This window comes from Marmota flaviventris, chromosome 15 (assembly GCF_047511675.1).
Source record: "Marmota flaviventris isolate mMarFla1 chromosome 15, mMarFla1.hap1, whole genome shotgun sequence".
Lineage (NCBI taxonomy): Eukaryota > Metazoa > Chordata > Mammalia > Rodentia > Sciuridae > Marmota > Marmota flaviventris.
In genome coordinates this window covers 79,931,935-79,951,906 of record NC_092512.1, presented here as the reverse complement: position 1 = coordinate 79,951,906, position 19,972 = coordinate 79,931,935, and the positions used below count along the sequence as shown (strand labels likewise).

General features: G+C 33.5%; 1 protein-coding gene across 1 annotated transcript in view; it reads left to right on the top strand.

Annotated features, from left to right (window-relative positions):
- Positions 1–19,972, top strand: part of Sntg1 (syntrophin gamma 1) — a 326,863-nt gene that overhangs the window by 76,400 nt on the left and 230,491 nt on the right. Inside the window, exons 7-9 of the mRNA XM_071602172.1 lie at positions 3,736–3,838; positions 7,714–7,796; positions 13,149–13,279. Of these exons, the coding sequence (XP_071458273.1) occupies positions 3,736–3,838; positions 7,714–7,796; positions 13,149–13,279 (317 nt within the window). The remainder of the gene's footprint in view (positions 1–3,735; positions 3,839–7,713; positions 7,797–13,148; positions 13,280–19,972) is intronic.

Here is a 19,972-nt window from a genome sequence, read left to right as displayed (position 1 = left end):
CATTTTCATTTCTTCTTATTGTTGAATAATATTCTGTTATAAAAGTATGCCTCTGTTTATTTATCCATTCACCTTTTGATGGAAATTTAAGATGTCTGCAGTTTCTGAGGATTGCAAATGCAGCTACTATGAGCATTAGTGAAAAAATATTTGTAAAGATTTAAGCTTTCATTTCACTCGGCAAATTTCTGAAAATAAATGTGCTGGATCCTATAGTAGATTTACATATCAATGTTTTGAAAATTCCAAGGTCTTTTCTAAAGTTGTGCATTTTATATTACCATGAGCAACACCTGAGATTCCTAGTTCCTCCACTACCTTGCCCAAGCCTAGTATCTTAGGCACTTATAATTTAGACATTTCAGAAGAATTAGAGTGGTATCTCACTGTTTTAATTTTCAGTTTCCTGATTTCTAATCATGTCAATCATATTTTTATGCACTCATTTGCCATCAATATAAGTTTCTTAGGGACATATATGCTTAAGAATTTTGCCTATGTCTTCCTGGATCATTTGCTTTATTATTGATTTTTGAGAATTCTTTATATAATTTATCAGATAAAGATTAATTTCCTCACAGCTTGTAGCTCCCTTGAGAGTGTCTTTCATACAACAGAATGGTTAAGATTTTATGACTTCCAATTTAATCATTTCTTCTTTTGTGGGTTGTTTATGTGTAATAATTAAGAAATCTTTTTCTACTGTACTGTCACAAAGATTTTCTTCAAAGTTCACTTCTAGGAATTCTATAATTTTACGTTTTATATTTATGTCTCTCATTCAATTTAATGTAGTTTTAGTATGTAGTTTGAGGTACAGGTTGAAATTCTTTTTTTTTCCTTTTATTTTTAATGATTACACCTGAGATTCCCAAAGCACTGTTGATTGGGAAGATTGTTCTTTGACTTTTGTTGAAAATTATTATTTTTTTTAAAATTTCTGTTTGTGCCTGTTTCTGCACACTCTTCAAATTTCATCTGTCTCTCCTTTTTGACAATTTCACATGGCTTGATACTTTGTATAATTTCTGAAATCAAGTAATGTTAACAATTGTTAAGAACAAAACTTTTCAGAGATGGTGTATTCTATATTTCTTGAATTTTTACATGAATTTTAGAATACAGTTGTCAATTTCTGCAGAAAAGTGCTGCCTTCCCATTGGAATTGCCCTTATCCTACCAGTATTGAGTTCTCTGGTGCACTTACTTACAAATTTTAAAATTACTCTTAGAAATGATCAGGAGATTTACATGTATAGAACTTCATAACTTTTGTTATGTTAATACATAAGTATTTTGCATTTTGTTCTTTTTATATATGGTGCTAGATTTTAAGTAAGAAATTCTGATAGCTAAGACACAAAAAAATAACTGTTATTTGTATATTTATCTCATACCCTGCAGTGTTGCTAAAAATAACTATTATCACTTATTAGTTTTAATACTTTTACCCCCTGAATTGTCTATATAAATTATCATGTCATCTGGAGATAAAGATTTTTGTTTTGGGAGTGGGGGGAGCCTTGGGTTGTGGCTCAGTGGTAGAGCACTTGCCTAGCATGTGCAGGGCCCTGGATTCAATCCTCAGCACCACATAAAAATAAATAAAATAAAAGTCTTGTGTCCAACTGCAACTAAAAATAAAATATTAAAAAAAAAGATTTTTGTTTCTTCTTTTTGAATCTGGGTACTTATCCCCTCATCCTAGAATAGTACTCAATTAAAATTTTGACTAAAGGTGGTTACTATGGATATTCTTTTATTTTTTCTTAACCCATGGATTTAAGGCTCTCAATCTTTCACCATTTATAATGAAGTTACTATTTTTATAGGTATCCTATACCAATTTGAGAAAATTCTTTTCTACTATCATTATTTTCAGTGTTTATTACAAACTTCTTAAGGCTGTGGGCTCATGTTTATGACCCAATTTGAGAATTTTTCAGTTATTTTTTACATATTTTTACAGTCTTAATTTTCTTTCTCATCTCCCTTTTGATATAAACTTTGTATGTTTTGCTCTTATCATGTGGGTTACTGAATCTATGGTTTCTTAAAATCTATATCATCTCTGCTGTTCATTTTGGGTAAATTCTACTGTTCTAGCCTCATTTTCATTAGATCTATCCTTCCTCATCTCTATTTTTGAGCTAATACAGAAATTATTTTATTATGTTATGTTTATTATGTTATTCGGTCTCAGATCTATAATTTCCAGTTGGATCTTTGTTATAACTTGAAATTTCTTTGCTGGGATTTTGTAATTTTTCATTTAAAAATTACTTAAAAGATTTGTATTTCCTCTGTGAAACATTTTTATTAGGATTGCATTAAAATTCTTGTCAGACATGTAAGTAGACTTACATTTTGGTCTCCCTGGGTGTTTATACCATCTGTGCCTTTGCCCAGATTTGTTGAATGTGACTGTCCATTGGGGTGGACATACAGGTGAGACCACACCTGCCATTCTCTCCTAACTAGGAAACTCAACTCATATGTGACTAAGGCTACAGATGTAGAGATTTTTGAGTACTCTGCTGTCAGTTCATTTAGCAGGTGAATTATTTCTTTTATCAACTTAAAATTCACAGTGGATATAGGCATCCATTGAATCTCAATTTCACTTGCAGCTGGAGAAAAAATAGTATTTACATAGGTTTTTCAATTTCCTCTCACTTCTTAGAATTACCATCATTCTCACATTTCATATGAAGATTATGTCATATATGCTCTTAAACAAATATCCAACTGTTCCACATATATTTGGGTATGATTATACAAATTGTGGTAAGTTTTCATTTGAATTGTCGTCTTTAGAATAGAAGGTCTTAGTTATATAAACATAGTTTTCATGTCAAAATTGCTAGGAAAAAAATATAGAATCAGATATCACAAATTACTTTGTATTAATTAAAAGGGAAATGCTCCCCTTTTAGTATTGCTGATACAACAGTGATTTATGTTAAATAAATTAAATTCACATAATAATCATATTGAAAACAATTTTTTTTGTCAGAAAATTCCAATATGTGATTTATCTCAATGTTGTTAGTTGATTATCTTTTCTCTTTCAAATTGATATTTTCAAAGTGATACTCCTGGTTGACACATGATTTTTATTGCATTTTTGCCAATTTGTTTATCATGATAGGCAGTGATGTGTCTCAATAGTTTTCTTTTTTAGCAAGAATTCATTGCTTCACACAGAGTTTTGTGCTCTATGGTTCCATTTGCAATGCATATTTTGTTTTTGTGGTGCTGGGCTTCGAACCCCATCTTGCACATACTTGACCAGTGCTCTACCAATGTGTCACACTCCCAGATCTACAATATGTATTCTAGACCATGTTCAAGGCTATTTCTGTGGCTGAGATCCCATGCTGTTGTTGTCCAAGGAGGTGGAAAGAGTCTTTCCTGATTGAGTGTCCTGGTACCACTAATTAGGCAAAGGTAGTTTAGATCATAAGCCCAAGAAGACCTCAATAAATGTGAATGGAAGTGCACATTATATATGAAAAGGAGACCACCAAGAAAAACAGTGAGGATGGACATCAAAGGTTGTATTATTACAATGTAGAGTCATCGATTCCCTCTGATTTAAAAAAAAAAAAAATGTTTCTGACCAATAAAGAGAGATAGGAGGTAGAAAAGACAACCAATAATTTCAATGTTTTGTAATCATATAAAATTATAAGAATAATGATAAATGTTCATTTTAATTCTTTTTATTTTTAGGTTCAGGTTCTTCGAAATGCTGGAGAAGAAGTGACTCTAACTGTTTCATTTTTAAAAAGAGCACCCGCCTTCCTTAAACTCCCACTGAATGAAGACTGTGCATGTAAGCACTTTTAGAGAATGGATAAAATATTCACATGATCACACTCATTTTATAAAGCACTATTTTCTGACCAATAATTGGCAATCATTGGTCTGGATATTAGGATGACTACCTAAATATTGACATTTTAATCATAAGGTGTTCTACTAAGGCTTATTACATTGCATGCACAAGGCCCTGGGTTCAATCCCCAGCACCAAAAAAAAAAAAAAAAAAAAAGGCAAATGTTATTTTGTTTCAGAGTATTCAACACAGTCCTTTTACAACCTGTAATTGAAGAAACATTGTTTGTTTCAATATCATAACAAACATCATTTTGCATTTCGTATTTGTATTGAATTTTATTCAGAATATTTGATAAATACATTTTATTTAGCTGAGAAATGATGCACTTAGTTAAGTAGGAATTTATATATAAGTTGTCCTGAAAAAAAGTAGAAAGTTTGAAGGAAGGATTTTCCTTTGTGGAAATGTAATAATTTAAATAAGAGTTACTTTAAAAAATTCTTTATCAGATATATTTTTTCTCTTTCTTAGTTTTTTTCTAATTAGTTTTACATGACATCAGAATGCATTTCAACTCATTATACACAAATGGACCACAACTTCTCATTTCTCTGTCTATATAAGATGTAGAGTCACGCCATTTATGTAGTCATACATATACATATGTAATATGAGGGTGATAATGTTCCTTTTATTCCAACATCCTTCCCCTCCCCTCACTCCCCTCTGCCCAATCCAAAGATTCTCCATTCTTCCCTAGCATGCCCCTCCACCTCCGCTCCATTATGGATCAACATCTGCATGTCAGAGAACACATTTGGCCTTTGGTTTTGGGGATTGGCTTATTTCGCTTGGCCTGATATTCTCCAGCTCCGTCCATTTACCTACAAATGCCATAATTTTCTTCTTATTTAAGCCTGTATAATATTCCATTGTGTATATGTACCATATTTCCTTTATCCATTTATCTGTTGAAAGACATCTAGGTTGGTTCCACAGTTAGCTATTGTGAATTGAGCTCCTATAAACACTGATGTGGCTACATCACTGTAGTATACTGATTTTTAGTCCTTTGGATATAAACTGAGGAGTGGGATAGCTAGGTCAAATGGTGGCTCCATCCCAAGTTTTCTAAGGAATCTCCATGCTGCTTTCCAGAGTGGATGTACCAATTTACAATCCCACCAGTAATGTTTGAGTGCACCTTTTCCCCTACATCCTCACCAACACTTATTGTTGCTTGTATCCTTGATAGTTCCCATTATAACTGGAATGAGATTAAATCTTAAAGTAGTTTTGATTTGCATTTCTCTAATTGCTAGAGGCATTGAACACTTTTTCTTATGTTTCTTGATCGATTTTTTTCTTCTTCTGTGAAGTGTCTGTTCAGTTCCTTAATCCATTTATTGATTGGGTTGTTTGTTCTTTTGCTGTTAAGTTTTTTGAGTTCTTTATATATCCTGGAGCTTAGTGTTCTGTCTGATGTGCATGTGGTAAAGATTTTTCTCCCATTCTGTAGGCTCTTCCTTCACATTACTGATTGTTTTCTTTGCTGAGAAGAAACTTTTCAGCTCAAATCCATCCCATTTATTGATTCTTGATTTTATTTTTGTACTTTAGGAGTCATGTTAAGGAAATCAAGTCCTAAGCTGACATGATGAACATTAGGGCTTACTTTTTCATCTATTAGTTTCTTAGCTCTTTTTTGCTGAAATGAAATGCATATCCTCTATTACTTTTCTCAAAATTGATAAATATATGTTTAACTGAGGAATAATCTACCTTCAACAAAATTCAACAATCGTAAATGCACACTTGGTTCAGTTCTGAAAGAGAAGACACCTTTTTAATGCACATTCCTTTCAATCAGAACATAACCTCAATAACTCTTTCCAATAAGCAACAGCCACAGGAACAAACATTGACATGATTTCCCATCACTATTTTGCCTTTTCTAGAACATTTTGGAATGGAATCATACTGTTTAGGTTTTTTTTGTTTTGTTTTGTTTTTAATGTCAGGATTCTTTTATTATGAATAATTTCTTTTAGGTTCACCAAAGCTATACATTTCAGTAGTTTGTTCATTCATATTGCTATGTAATATTTCATTGGATGAATACATTTAGGTTTATTAATGTAATCTTATGTTGAAAATACCACATCTATTTCTGGTATCTTGCTATTAATAATAAAACTAGTATAAATGATCTTTATAAGTCTTTGGGCAACTTCACAATTTTTATTGTACTACAATAAAAATCTAGTGGAGTAATTGTTAAGTGACAGGATGAATGAATAATAAATTTATTAATAAATTGCCACACATATTTCCAAAGTGAGCATATCTCCATTGTACTAAATACACGTAAGACTTCCCTCTTAAGCAATATATAATACAGTACTGTTAACTATATGCACACTGTTATGCAGCAATTCTCCAGAAATTTCTTATGTTTCAAAACTGAAACTCTGTATACGTTAAACAACAGCTTCTCGTTCCCCCACCTCAACCCCTGACAGACAGGCCTATAGTTTTTTATTTTTTGTAGTATCTTTATCTAACTTTGGCATCAGAATAATGCTTGTCTTGAGGTTGGAAAAATTCTCTCCTCTTCATTTTTTTTTAATTGTTAATTCTTCCTTAAATGTTTGGTAGAGTTATCCAGCGAAACCATCTGGTCCTGGGCTAATATTTTTAAAGATGTTTTAAGTTCATGATCCAATCTCCTTACTGGTTTTGTCTATTCAGAGTTTTCAAAATTTCTTCATTATTCAGTATGAAAGGGTTTCATGTTTTTCTTTTGTTTTCTTTTATTTTCCTCCTTTTCTTCCCTTTTCTTTTGGCACTGAGGTTGAACCTGAGCACTTTACTAATGAGCTGTATAACAAGACCTTTTTATTTTTAAAAAATTTGAGACAGGGTCTTGTTCACAGTTGCTGAGGATCTTGCTCAGTTGCTGAGGCTGGCCTCCAACTCACGATCTTCCTGCCTCATTCTGCACAGACTAAAGGTGTGCAGCATCACTTTCAGCTGTGTTGCATGTTTCTACAAATTTTCTAAAGAATTAAAGAAAGTATTTGTGACACACACGTAACAATACTATAACAATTGTGTTGAGATCACAGTTGCTAATTCTATATTCTTATATAGGGAATATTTTCAACGTAATAGCAAAAAGACAATTTTATAGTAAGAAATAAAAAAGGAGAATAAAATATTTTATATTTTGAATAAATGGATTATGATAGAGATGTCACCTATCTATCTGTGACATTTGAACATAAGTATGATATTTCAAATAATGATTAGAAATGATGGACATTAATAGATCATATTTAAGTATTAGCAACCACAAAGATGATAATATTTTAGAAAAAATAATCAGAAGTCAAGAAATAAGTTTTATAATTTGACCTGTATTAAGGTCGGATTATTCAATTGTGGTATCTTGAAAAAAATAGAAGTCTTTAAGATAAACATTACTAATATTTAAAAAAATAGATATCACTGAGTTTCTCATGAGGATCATTACAATTTCACAAAATTAGACAGACTCAATGAAGGTATAAGAGCGGGTTTAAAGACAGAGTATATGTAAAAGTTTTTGCAACTTGGAAAATTAGTTTCTAAGGATAAAATTTGCTAGTAGGTTGACACAAAATGAAACTTTGTAGAGAAACAAAATTTTGCAGTGCCCCAATACCTTACTTGCAAAACTCTTGGGTATAAGGAAAATGCGATTTTATTTTAGAACCTGATTTTTTTTTGTCATTACTGAGAATTAAAGAAATTTTAATGTGGACTGTGGCCATCTAGAACGGTGTGCCATCCTAACTGGTGGGATATTACAATTTTGTCTCTTGCAGGTGCTCCAAGTGACCAGAGCAGTGGTACCTCTTCTCCTCTTTGTGACAGTGGCTTGCATCTCAACTATCATCCCAACAATACAGTAAGATGTCCTAGGCATAGTTAAGACTAATGAGGAGGTAACACACATTCACACACACTCATGCCAACAAGCATATGTGTACATACAACACACACTCCCACTCACAAACATACCCACACTCATATATATATATATATATATATATATATATATATATAATATACACACATACACACATATGCATACACATATATATACATACACATATGCTTACACATTTTTCATAGACAAATAACTATTAAATCTGATTTATTTTGTAAATATTAAATTCTTTGTCCTTTCATCAATTATGTAATATAATAAGTCAGGAAGAAAAAATAAGTATGCCCGTGATCATATTCTACTTTATATTTATTTATTTATTTATATATGTATGTATTTATTTATTTATTTTTGAGATTCCTCTCCTCTCAGGTTTGTCTATAATAAGTACTTTGTTATGAAAGCTTTTAACTTGGACAGGTCACAAATAACATGATGCAATCATTATGGAACATTTTATATTATATGTAAGTCCATGCTATATATTATTTGCATAATTTTTATCATTTTCTCTTTTAATTATTTAGCTAAAAGTAATTCTTTATCATGTGTTCAATTTCTTAGAAATCTTTCTGTTTATCAGGGAATTACAGCAAGGTGACAAAATCCAACCTACTACACATTATGTTAAAATGTATATAAAATGAACATAATTGTTTCCTAGACTTCAATACATTTTTAGTGTTTATTTCTACTTGTATGTTTTAGTGAGTAGATTTTTTATTTCACAAGTATTTTTGAAATTTCTTACATTTCAACTTTCAAAACACATTTCAAAGATAAAACAATTCTCTCTGCTTATATGTAGATCTAACAATGTGTTCACATTTAGGAAGAGAAACAAGTTGACCTTAAGTAATATTTTATTTCTCTGTTCCATGTATTAAAATATATAAAACCTCTAGCTTTTACTTTTGACTTGCATGATTCATCCTCAATTTGCTGAATTGTGGCATTTTATTTCATTTTTTTGTTGTTGTTGTTTTTGCATGTTCAAGTCCAAATGGTCTTAATTGTGCCCTCCTGCACCATAATTATTCCTTAGCTGAGTGTCTTAAGTCACCAAGTTTTCTGGGTTTTTTTTCCTCTTTTCCACTTATAGAGAGGATTTGGCAAGACCAATGTTTATTGTTACAAATTTAAAGATATCTTATAACACCAACCACATATGGTTATATTTACCTGATATTTTTCATTCTAATAGATAATATTTAAAGCACTGATAACCTGAGAACAGAAAGATCTGAATGATTTAAAACTTTAGTGTCTCTAATGTGAAAACTACATTTTTTTCCCCGGTGTTCCCATCAGATACTTTCTCAATTCAACAGATTTGTTAAATTCTCCAACCAAGGTATTTTATTTGTTTGCTTTTTCTGGTTTTTTATGTTGCTGGAGTTGAACCCAGGGCTTCATACATGCTAGACAAGTGCTTGACCACTGAGCTACACTCCCAGGCCCAATTTCTTTAATCCTTTAGCTTTCAAGATTTCTTTGCCCACTCCCTTTGTTTTCCTCCGTGTGATTCCTTTAATACTCTCAGTGCCCTTGCACTTCCTCCTACACAAAGGTGCACCTGCCCCTAGCTGCAGTGTGGGCTACCTCTTCCCACAACTGACTCCTCTCATGAGGAGCCCTGTGCTGGGGAGTCATTGGGCCCTGGGGGTGGGAAGACAAAGGCAGGTCCCTCCAGTGGCTGAGCAGATGGGGTGGTGCCCCTCCTTCAGGGAGTTTCATCTTTGGCCAGGGTGTTGCCACTTCATCCTTGGTTCCTTCAGTGCTCATAGGTTTCTTTTGAAAAATTTCCCTCTATGTGTTGTTCTCACAAGGATCTCCATCTCCATCTCATCTATCTTCCTAAGACCCCCCGAAAAAAAATTATAATAATATTTGTGATTTACTTCAAAATAGGAGAAAGCTGTTTGGTAATGTGGATCTAATGCTTGTCTGATGTCCTTGGACTCCTCTAGAATAATGAGGAACAGAGAAGTCAGAACAAAAGGTCTAAGGGAAGGAATTATTCTGGTTTGTTTTCAACTCATTTTATTGTTGTACAGAGAAACAACTATGGAATAATGTCATCATTTAGAAAGCTATAATTATAGGGAGAAAATTACTCAGTAGTTCTATAGATGGATATTACAAACAAATCCAGTTGTATAAGATTCAAAATACCAGTTGCCACACTTTTTTTTTTCAAATTGGAGCTATTTCTTCTCATTTGCAAGAAGCATATTTTATTCTCATTTTTAGCATTACAATTGAAGTGTTCTTTGACAATGCTAAGGAAACTTTATTATAAAGGTGCTTATAATGTTTTAGAGGATGAGAATCAAGATGCATGTACATTCAGATTAGATAACATTCAGAATAAAGAAGATAATCTCAATGTGTAAGATTTTTAAAACTTGCTGAGAATCATGGAAACACTTGGTATTTATGGAAGCCATTAATAATGATTCCTGACCCAAAAAGTTTAAAAATCATAGCTACAGACAAATTCATGAAATAACTTTAAAATAAGCAGCTAAAGAACAGTAGTGTTCTAATATATATTAGTGTTCTAATAGGAGGCAAGGGCTATAGAGATTTTGAACACCTGATTTAGTTGAATTTAAGAAGTTTAGAGACTACAAACCAAGTGTATGCTCTGCTGTTCACATGGAAAACATTCAACTTAGCAAGCCTAAGAGAAAGTGACTTCTATATATCTTTAATATATAAAATATCAAATCAATATTCTAAAGGAATACCAAAGAACACATATATTTTCATATATGCCAATTTATGATACCTATAAATATTTTTTGTAAAACTTTATGTTCACCTTTCCATGATTATTATCATCTTCAATGTTTTATGTTCACCTTTCCATGATTATTATCATCTTCAATGTTCCATTGCCCATATTTTTATGCTCATTAATATTTTCTATCCTGTTCATTCATGAGTTTATTCATTTTTAAATAAGCTGCCTAAAATATGTGATAAAAATATAAAGTAATGAACTGAAAAAAATCTGAATTATTCTTTCCATTTTTCCCCTTCTGATAATGAATATAAATGCTGTGCTGAGATTTCTCTTTGGAATTAGAGAGGTTTGGGTCTGAGTGAATCCTGGAGTTGGTTACTGACTGGCAGGCTGCCATGGTGAATTGACAGCTGTAGAACTTCTCAGGCATATGCATGTGTACAGGTTGCTGGGAGTGGGTTTCAGCTGTGGGATGATGTAGGCTGTGATGTAGGACTTTTTACATGCTGATCTCCTATAACAACCAAAATAACAAAGATACTCCATATCCCATGCTGACCACCCATGACATCTTCCATGAAGAACTGACCTCCCAAATGGACTGACATTTGTTATATATGATGTGAGACCAGTAGAAAGACTGATTTAAAACCCTGGGACGCTCTGGCCTAGCCACAGAAACCAGTCTGTTTGCTCAAGTCTGGCACACAGCAATTGTTTCCCCATGTAGTCTCTAGCAGAAGAGTGGCAAGTAATAACTCATTGCTTCTAAAATAAACAGGCTTTAGTTTTTCCTCTGTAAGATGAGCATTGTAATATCTTTATCTTGCAAAGATGTTCCAAAGTGTTTAAGAAGATAAAAAAATCAATTATAGAGAAAGATAATAAGCAACAGTAGTAGTACTATTACTAGAAGTAGTAATGATTTCTCCTGGAAACCTCATGTTTAGAAATAGGTCTGTCCATTATTCAAGGTTATTTCTTTTGAAAACACATTACTTTCCAGTGTTTACTTACTGCAACTAAATGATTCTTCTAATCAGCCTGTTGTTATCGGTGAATGTAAAAATTCTGTTAGCTCTTAGAGGTACTGAAATTAGCATTGAAGCTCGGTGCACTGTTTTGGTCTAAGTGCTTCTTCATTTATTACTGACTATAAGCTTACCAGTTATGACTCTTAATATCCCTGCTTTGAAAATAGGCACAGTAAGACACAGATTTTAAATAACTTGACCTTAGGTTAATGGACTAGACAGTTGGGAAATTGGGATTAAAACCTGGGTGGTCTGGTTCTCATTGGGAAACTGAGCCACCATCCTGTTGAATTTTCCCCAACTGACCCCATGTCACATGTTGACCATCTGCAACATCCCTCATATGAAACCTTGGTTTTTTTGTCTTCACAATCACCAGATAATCATTATAAGCAATTTTGTTTTAAACAAAGGACATGAGTCTCAGAGGCTGAGTAAGTAGTTCAATGAGTCCCCAACAGGGGCCCTTCCCTTCACTGGCTGAGCTTAGCTAGTTAAACTTTCTGAGTATTTTAAGCAACCCCAAAGATAGTGCATTCTGGACATAATATTATTCTTTTCCATTTAGTTAATTTCCATTTAAGGAAATTAATTCCTGAAGGTAATGCTCAAACATATTTATACAATACAACTTCAAATCTAGACTAAAATAAATTCTTCTAACACCATCACTCAAAAATTAGTGAATACATGTGACAATTCAGCAGTTCTCTGGTCAAATGAAACCAGAACACACTTACAGTCTATGTCAACTGCTGTTGCAAAACTATGTTAACAATGAATCTGGAATAAAACGATGTGGAAATGCTCAAATTTCCTGACGTCTCCTCAATAAATGAGGGACTACGAAAAAAGACGCCCATCCAGACTTATATTACATGTAATTTCAAACCAGCAATAATTGCCTCAATATGACATCAAAACAATACAAGAAAATGTCAGGTTTTATAAACACGAAGCTAAAACAATGAGCCCAAACTTCCTTGAGCAATGTTTTGAAAGCTGTTTTATAGAAAGGCTCATTCATTCAAAAATATTTGCAAGTAAATGATAAATTATATGCACTTATAATGATGCTTGCCTAGCACTTAGCAGGTACTCAGAAAATCTTGTCTAATTGAAAGAATAACGGGCTTCTTTTTATTTTTCTCACATCCTGGTTCACAGCAGTTGCTGCTTTGCCTGTCTCTCCCACTCCTCGGTGGATTCATTTCTGCTGCACGTTCTTTCCTCCCTTCCACATCTGCACCCCCTTGTATTTTCACTAGCATTTTTTTCATCTGAATGAATCCTTCCACACCTTCATGCAGAATTCCATTAACAGAGAGAGGTTGACAAATACAATTTTAGTGTAAATCAGTTGGGGTTTCTTCTCAGGAAGAAAAAAAGTCTTTAAAAATATTTAACATGAAGGAAAAAACAACAATAATGGTGACCCACAAATGAAACGAGTTTCTGGCACAGAAACCCAAAGCAGGGAAGCAAACATGAATCTGAATGTTTGAATATTTGTTTTCTTTTCAGGACACCCTATCATGTTCCTCATGGCCAACATCTCCAGGCTTGAGATGGGAGAAGCGATGGTGTGACCTCAGACTGATCCCTCTGCTTCACTCCCGCTTGTCCCAATATGTTCCCGGCACAGATTTGACTCGGTGAGTTCACGTGGGTTCTGTATCTTGTCGACTGAAAAGAAGAGACCTGTACTCAAACTTAACATAGTATGCCCTCTCATGCCAATGTTTAGCATGTTTCTAAAGGGCCAAGTCTAGGATAGATGGAGGCAATAAGGAAATCTAGGGGACTGGCCCATCTGGTCACTCCTCAAGCCCAAGATTGCCAGGCAAGCAGCCCTATGGTTCACCTAGCAGGGTCATCTCTACTGCTTGTGCCTGTCCAAGATCCTGTAAGTGCATTAGGGAGCATCTCCTTAGAATAGCCAGTATTAGAAATCCACCAGTGTGGATATTCTTGTCTTCCTTTTATTTATTTAATGATATTGACTACTTTTTGTTACATCTTTGACCCATGGAATATTTAAAGTGTACTGCAAATTTTTGAATGAATTTGGGATTTTCTAATTATCACTTTTGTTGTTGCTTTCTAGTATAATTTCATGCTGGATGATTTCAATCCTTTCATATTTGTTGAGGCTTGATTTTACCCAGCTGATGAAGAATTGGGAAGACATTTCCATATGCCTTTAGAAAGGCTGAATATTGTCATTTTTAGTACAATGTCACACATATTTCTAGTAGGTCATATGGGGTTTTGAGTGGTTCTGAGCTTTAATATTATTAATGATATTTTTGTGTTTTTTTTTTTTTATGGTGTAAAGTATTGAGAGGGATGTGTTAAAAGTCTCCCATTTCCATGATAGTATTTTTCTCCTTTTAGTGTGTGTCAGCATTCACTGTATATATTTAACTTTATGTTAGTGTATACAAGAAGATTTAGAATTATTCCTGATGTGTAACTTTGTCTTTATGATACAACCTATGTCTCTGAAAATATCCTTGCCTTCAAGTATATTTTATCTCCATTAGGATAAATACTAACCAGATTATATATTGTTCTATACATTTTATAAACTCCTTTTTCAACTCTTCTTAGTTCTTTAAAGCTATCTCTTCCAATTTGTATATATTTGGATTTCCCCTTTTTCCTTTTTATTTTTAAACCAAAATAACAATCTTAGTCTTTTAATTAGATTCCTTAGTTTAGTTGCTTTTAATGTGATTACTGATCTATCTGGGACTGCATCTACCCTACTAATATTTTTGCTGTACAAAACACTAGCTTTTTGTGATTGAATGTTTTATTTTGATATAATTATGAATTCACAAGCAGTTATGAGAAATACTACGTAGAGACTTTATATACTTTACCTATTTTTCCAAATGGTAATATCTTGCAAAAGCATAGTGCAACATCATGGCTAGAAATTTGGAATTGATAAAATCTACAGATCATTCAGATTTTGTGTGTGTGTGTGTGTGTGTGTGTTTGGTGTGCATGTATGTGTGTCTGTGTGTGTGTATGTGTGTGTGTCTGTTCAGTTCTACAAAACTTCATTCCATGTGCATACTCCTGTATTTACCAACAGTCAGCTACAAAACTTCTCTGTTTCCACAAGAGTCCATCTCTAGCCCTCTGACCTTGCTGGCACCTGCCTTCTATCCCACCATGTCTCTAATTGTGAAAACTTGTTCTGTTCCTTATCTCTCTTTTGTAATTTAAAAAAACACTATGTAGCTTTGCTGGATGGTATTTTTTTCTCAGCAAAATTTCCTTGAGATTCTTCCAAGTGCTTGCATTTTTTTAATTGTTCATTCCTTTTGTTTTTCATAGTAGCATTTTATGATGTAGACATACCACATTTTAAAAATTGACAATTTGAAGGATATCAGGTTTGGGGTGTTCCAAATAAAGATACTGTGAAAATCTATGCAGTCATTCTTATGTGGATATTCATTTTTATTTCTTAGGGTAAACACTTAAGAGTACAATTACTGGGTTGGATTACAAAGCATGTTTAGTCTTTTAAGAATCAATTGTTTTTTTCTAGGGTGATTGTAAAATTTTACATTCCCAACAGAAAGGTATAAGGGATCCAGCTCGCCACATCTCTGTCAGCATTCAGTGTTGTCAGCATCTTTATTTTACCTCTCTGATGCATGTGTTGTGATATGTCCTTGTGACCCTGATTTTCATATTCCTAATCTTTTTATCCACATACTTGTCTTCAGTGCATCCCCTTTATTGACTGCCTGTTTAGTATATCTTTTGCATGTTTTATAATGGATAGTTTGTTCCTTACTCAGTGAAAATCCATTATATAGTCAAGGATAAAGTCCTTTATCTCAACATATTGTTGTTTTAATTTAGCCTAAATATTAAACCATACATGTATGACTTATTAGTTTAATATAATTTTTTTCTCAGAAAATTCTAGAAATTTAAAACACTTTGTCTTATTCATCTGTTTCTTGCCTTTGAGAATGTTTCATTGATACATATATTTTAGATGTTTCAAGATATATTATTCTTGCACATAATTATTTATTCAAATATATCCTTCTAGTAATCTTTCTGCTTTTCTTCATTCCTTTATTTTGGTTCTATTTATCTTCTGCTTTAAGAATTCTCGTAATATTCCCACTAATGCTCTTTTGTATCATTTGTATTTTTCTTTAGCTTTAACTTTAAAAAAAAACTGTCCAGTTACATTATGTAAAGCAATTTAGCTAAATTAATTTCAAGGAAAAAAGGAATTATTTGGATGAGTCCAGATGACTGTTTACATTTTTATTTTTGTGATGTTTCAACACATCAACAGCTTTTAGCAACTGAAATAATGGCACTTAATAAATATTACAGTCATTAGAAGTTACAGACATAGCACTATTCAGAATGGCTTTCAAAGCAATTCAGATTCAAGAGCTAATTTATTATTCACTTATGTACTCGATAAAGATTGATTTAATGTCTGTAAGTGGGAGGAATTGTGTTTGGTCCTTTCCTTGAAGATACATAAAAACTAATGGTAGAGGATTCCGTTTGTGGGTGTTGGGGTGGGAAAGATAAATAAAAACAGCCCATGTTGGCAAATACAACAAATTATTTACCCTCAAAATCTAAGGTATTATTTTTTTTGTTGATTTTTGCCAAAGGCCATAATTTCAAACTTTGATCATGTAATACCTCTCATCATTAATTGCATCCAAGATATGCTACTTTCATGATATTGTGTCAATTAGAATTGATACATCTCAGTTTATAAGTGATGAAAGGCTTATGTTTATTTCATATCAGTGGTCTTGATTCATAAATATCTATCTGCTTTAAAAGTTGAAGCAGGTAATAATATTGCATAATATTGTAATAACAAAGGTATTAAAATAGAATGTAAATCTTATGGGGACGTTGGTAGTTTTTACTCTCTTTGAATTTGATTTTCCTTATGTGAAAAATGAGTTTATAAAAACGTGTGTGCGTGTGTGTATGTGTGTGTGTGTGTGTGTGTACATTTTAATTTGGAAAAAATAATATTTGTTTCTTTATTTAGCATATTTCATTGCTCAAAAGGACTCACTGTGGGGACAAGTACATGGAGTACTGTGTACCTGGCATACTTTAAGGGCATCTGAGTGGAAGGCCACTCCCCTTGTGCTAGGCGTGAGTGGCAGGCTGCTTACCCCATAGGCAGAGCCCTGGGCGTGAAGCCATGTGTTGCAGTCCCTGTGCTTGCTCCACTCCTCCATTGGTTGCTGCAAGGACAGTTAGCAGAGATTGCATTGGTGGCTGCCTATAATCTGCTTAGCTACTGTCTGAGTATATATACATGGTAACCGCACAATAAAATCAGACCTGCTTCCTGCTTGGTCTCCTGAGGTCTTGATTAGCGACTCTACAGCCACACTCTCCTCTACCCTGTTCCATGGACCTCTTTGCTGGACGAGAGAGAGCCCATGCAACTCACTACACATTTGTTGAACGAATTTTAATGACAAAGAATTTCATTTGTTATTTGGCAGAAGTACCACGTACTGTTTGTGTCTTCAACATTATGAAAAACAATAGTCTTGAAATGAAGACCAATGCTTTGTACTCATACCTTTAGAAAATTCCAAGTGACAACAAAATTTCTAATTCCTTCCATGAACATACACCTTGATCATCCTGAGGAGAGGGTATGTGAAGTGGTGCTATACTGGGGACTCAAGGATGAAATTTAGTATCTGAACAGTTGGCAATGGTGGTGCCTATGAGAACATGCTTTTCCATAAGCCAAGAACTGAGTCTACACTAATGGATGCCAGATACAAGGCAGGTTCATAATAAATACTCAATTCGTGGTTTATTTTATGGATTGACTTTTGAGGCTGTATATTTTAAGGGCTCTAAGGAGGATGCAAAGTCAGTGAGTCTAAAAGCAGAAAAGTAGTACAGAAAGAAAGCAGGAACTACCTATGATACTGTAATATAATAGAAGGTATTGTAAATGAAACTTGAAATAGCAAAAAGTAGTGGGTTTTCTTAAGAATACATTGAGAGGATTGAGAAATTGATTAATTTTTTGATGATGAAAAGAATAATCACAGGAGCAAACTGGATTGAAAAAAATAGAAATGTGGTGAACAAAATTTCAGAGCATATCATAGTCATGGTTATTGATTGAGGAGAAGACATCAATTAGGAAGATGCTAATAGTGGGAGATGGCACCAGTGTTCCTATGTGGAGTCACCTGTGGGTTTTTATCACTCTAATGGTTCATGTGGTCCTGCACAGGGAGGTCCAGAGTGAACTGTGTTCCATTTTCACACATCAGCCAGCAGGTCCAGTATAACTGGGCTCTAAGTAATAAGGAATAGTCAACAGTTTTTAAAAATATCCAAGTAAATATCAGTAAGATTTTACATGAGTTCATCTACTCCGTAAGCCATTCCTGTATCCCTTTGTGAAGCACAGTCTTCACGTGTATTCCACCTCTTCACTTGTTATTACACATTGCACTGCGAGGTTTTAGAAAGAAGTACCACCATATCTTTCATATATACACTTATCTGTTGGTATCTCTGGGGCATTGATTCCAAAAATGACGAGGAATACCAAAATTCGAGGGTGTTCAAGTTCCTTCTGAAAAATGATGTAGTATTTTCATATAATCTACTTGCATTCTCCCTTATACATTACATAATCTCTTGAATGCTTATAAAACCTAATGTGATGTAAATGCTCTGTAGATAGTTGTTATGCCACATTATTCAGGGACTATTGACAAGAAAAAGATGTCTGTATATGTTTATTGCAGAAACCAATTTTCCCCCAGTACTTATCATCCATGTTTGGTTGAATTCATGGAGGTAAACCAACAGATGTGGAAGGCTGACTGAATGAGTATCTGTCTCTGGAAAAGGTCATACTTTAGACGACTCTAGACCAATTTATCTCAGTTCTTTCAAACTGGGGTAATTATTTTGCCGATTTTTTCCTATTTGTTTTATTTCTTAAGTTTGTAAGATACTTATTCAAGGGTACATACTTATCATCTGCATTTAATATGTTTTATAGCCAGAGAAGGATAGTGTATTAAGGAATCTGAGTATCCATAGAAAACCGAAAACAAAACAAAACCATTAAAAAAGAATTACTTTTGAAGTAGTATATTCCAGAAAGTTTTATGCTGAAATAAAAGAATTCTGATTGATAAAGTATTAGAACATGTATTTCTAAAACTGATAATTTATACAAGTAAATAGGATAGAGATGCACTGCATGCAGTGTTTCAACTGACTGAATATTAGATATTCAAAATTCAGAAAGAAAGACTGTGCTCAAAATGAGTTAGAGGTAGACATGATTCACAACTTGAATCAGGATAGACACCATGAAAGAATTATTATGGCAAATAAGGTCATACAGCAAAAAAAAAAATGAATAAAATGACTTTGGGGTAGGCACAAGAAATCATTACATGTAATACTGACCTCTGTCCAGATAGAAAGATAAAAGTAGATAAGAAGAATTAAGGACCCAGGATTCCCAGGTATCAATTATATTGGGACATATTTTTGCACAATTTATTAATTTTTCCAAGGCATATTGGCACATTAGGAGAAAAATGTAATTAAATTAGTGTTACTCAGAGCTGAAAATCATTCAGGTAGGGAAAAAACGGAAAATCAAAGTGATAGGAAATGCTAGAGTGGAAAGGAAACCCCATATAATTTACGTGGATTAACAGGAAACAGTCTCAGGAAGAATGCAGACATATTCTGAATAGATGTGTGGACAACAGAAATTAGAAAGGGTAAAGAATAAGATTAAGTGGGTGGTGATAGAAAGGAAGAGGTTGCAATAAAGGAGCAGAAGTGTCAGAATGCAAGCCTGATAGTGGAACTGCTTGGAGTGACATTAGAACACAAGTCACCCAAAGGGCATTGCTAAAATAAAGTGGAGATGGGATTTTGTGCAGTTACAGATTGAAGACTCTGATCACTGTGCTAACATTGTGAGCAATGTGAAATCATATACATGGACCTTAGTCAAGAAATTTGCATCCTAGTAAGAAAGAACGGTATGTAGCAAATAACCAAATAGGTTGAATATCAGGAAGGACAATTACTGCAATCTAGAAACTGGGAAGTCTAGGAGCATTCAAGTGGGAGAGACTCATTACAAACACAAGAGCTATAAACACCATCAAGGACACCAGGTGAGGTGGTGCTTGCCTGTAATCATACGTACTGGGGAGGCTGGGGTAGGAGGATTGCCAAGTTTAAGGCCAAACCTGGCAACATGGTGAGATTCTGACTCAATTAAAAAAAAAATTAAAAGGGCTGAA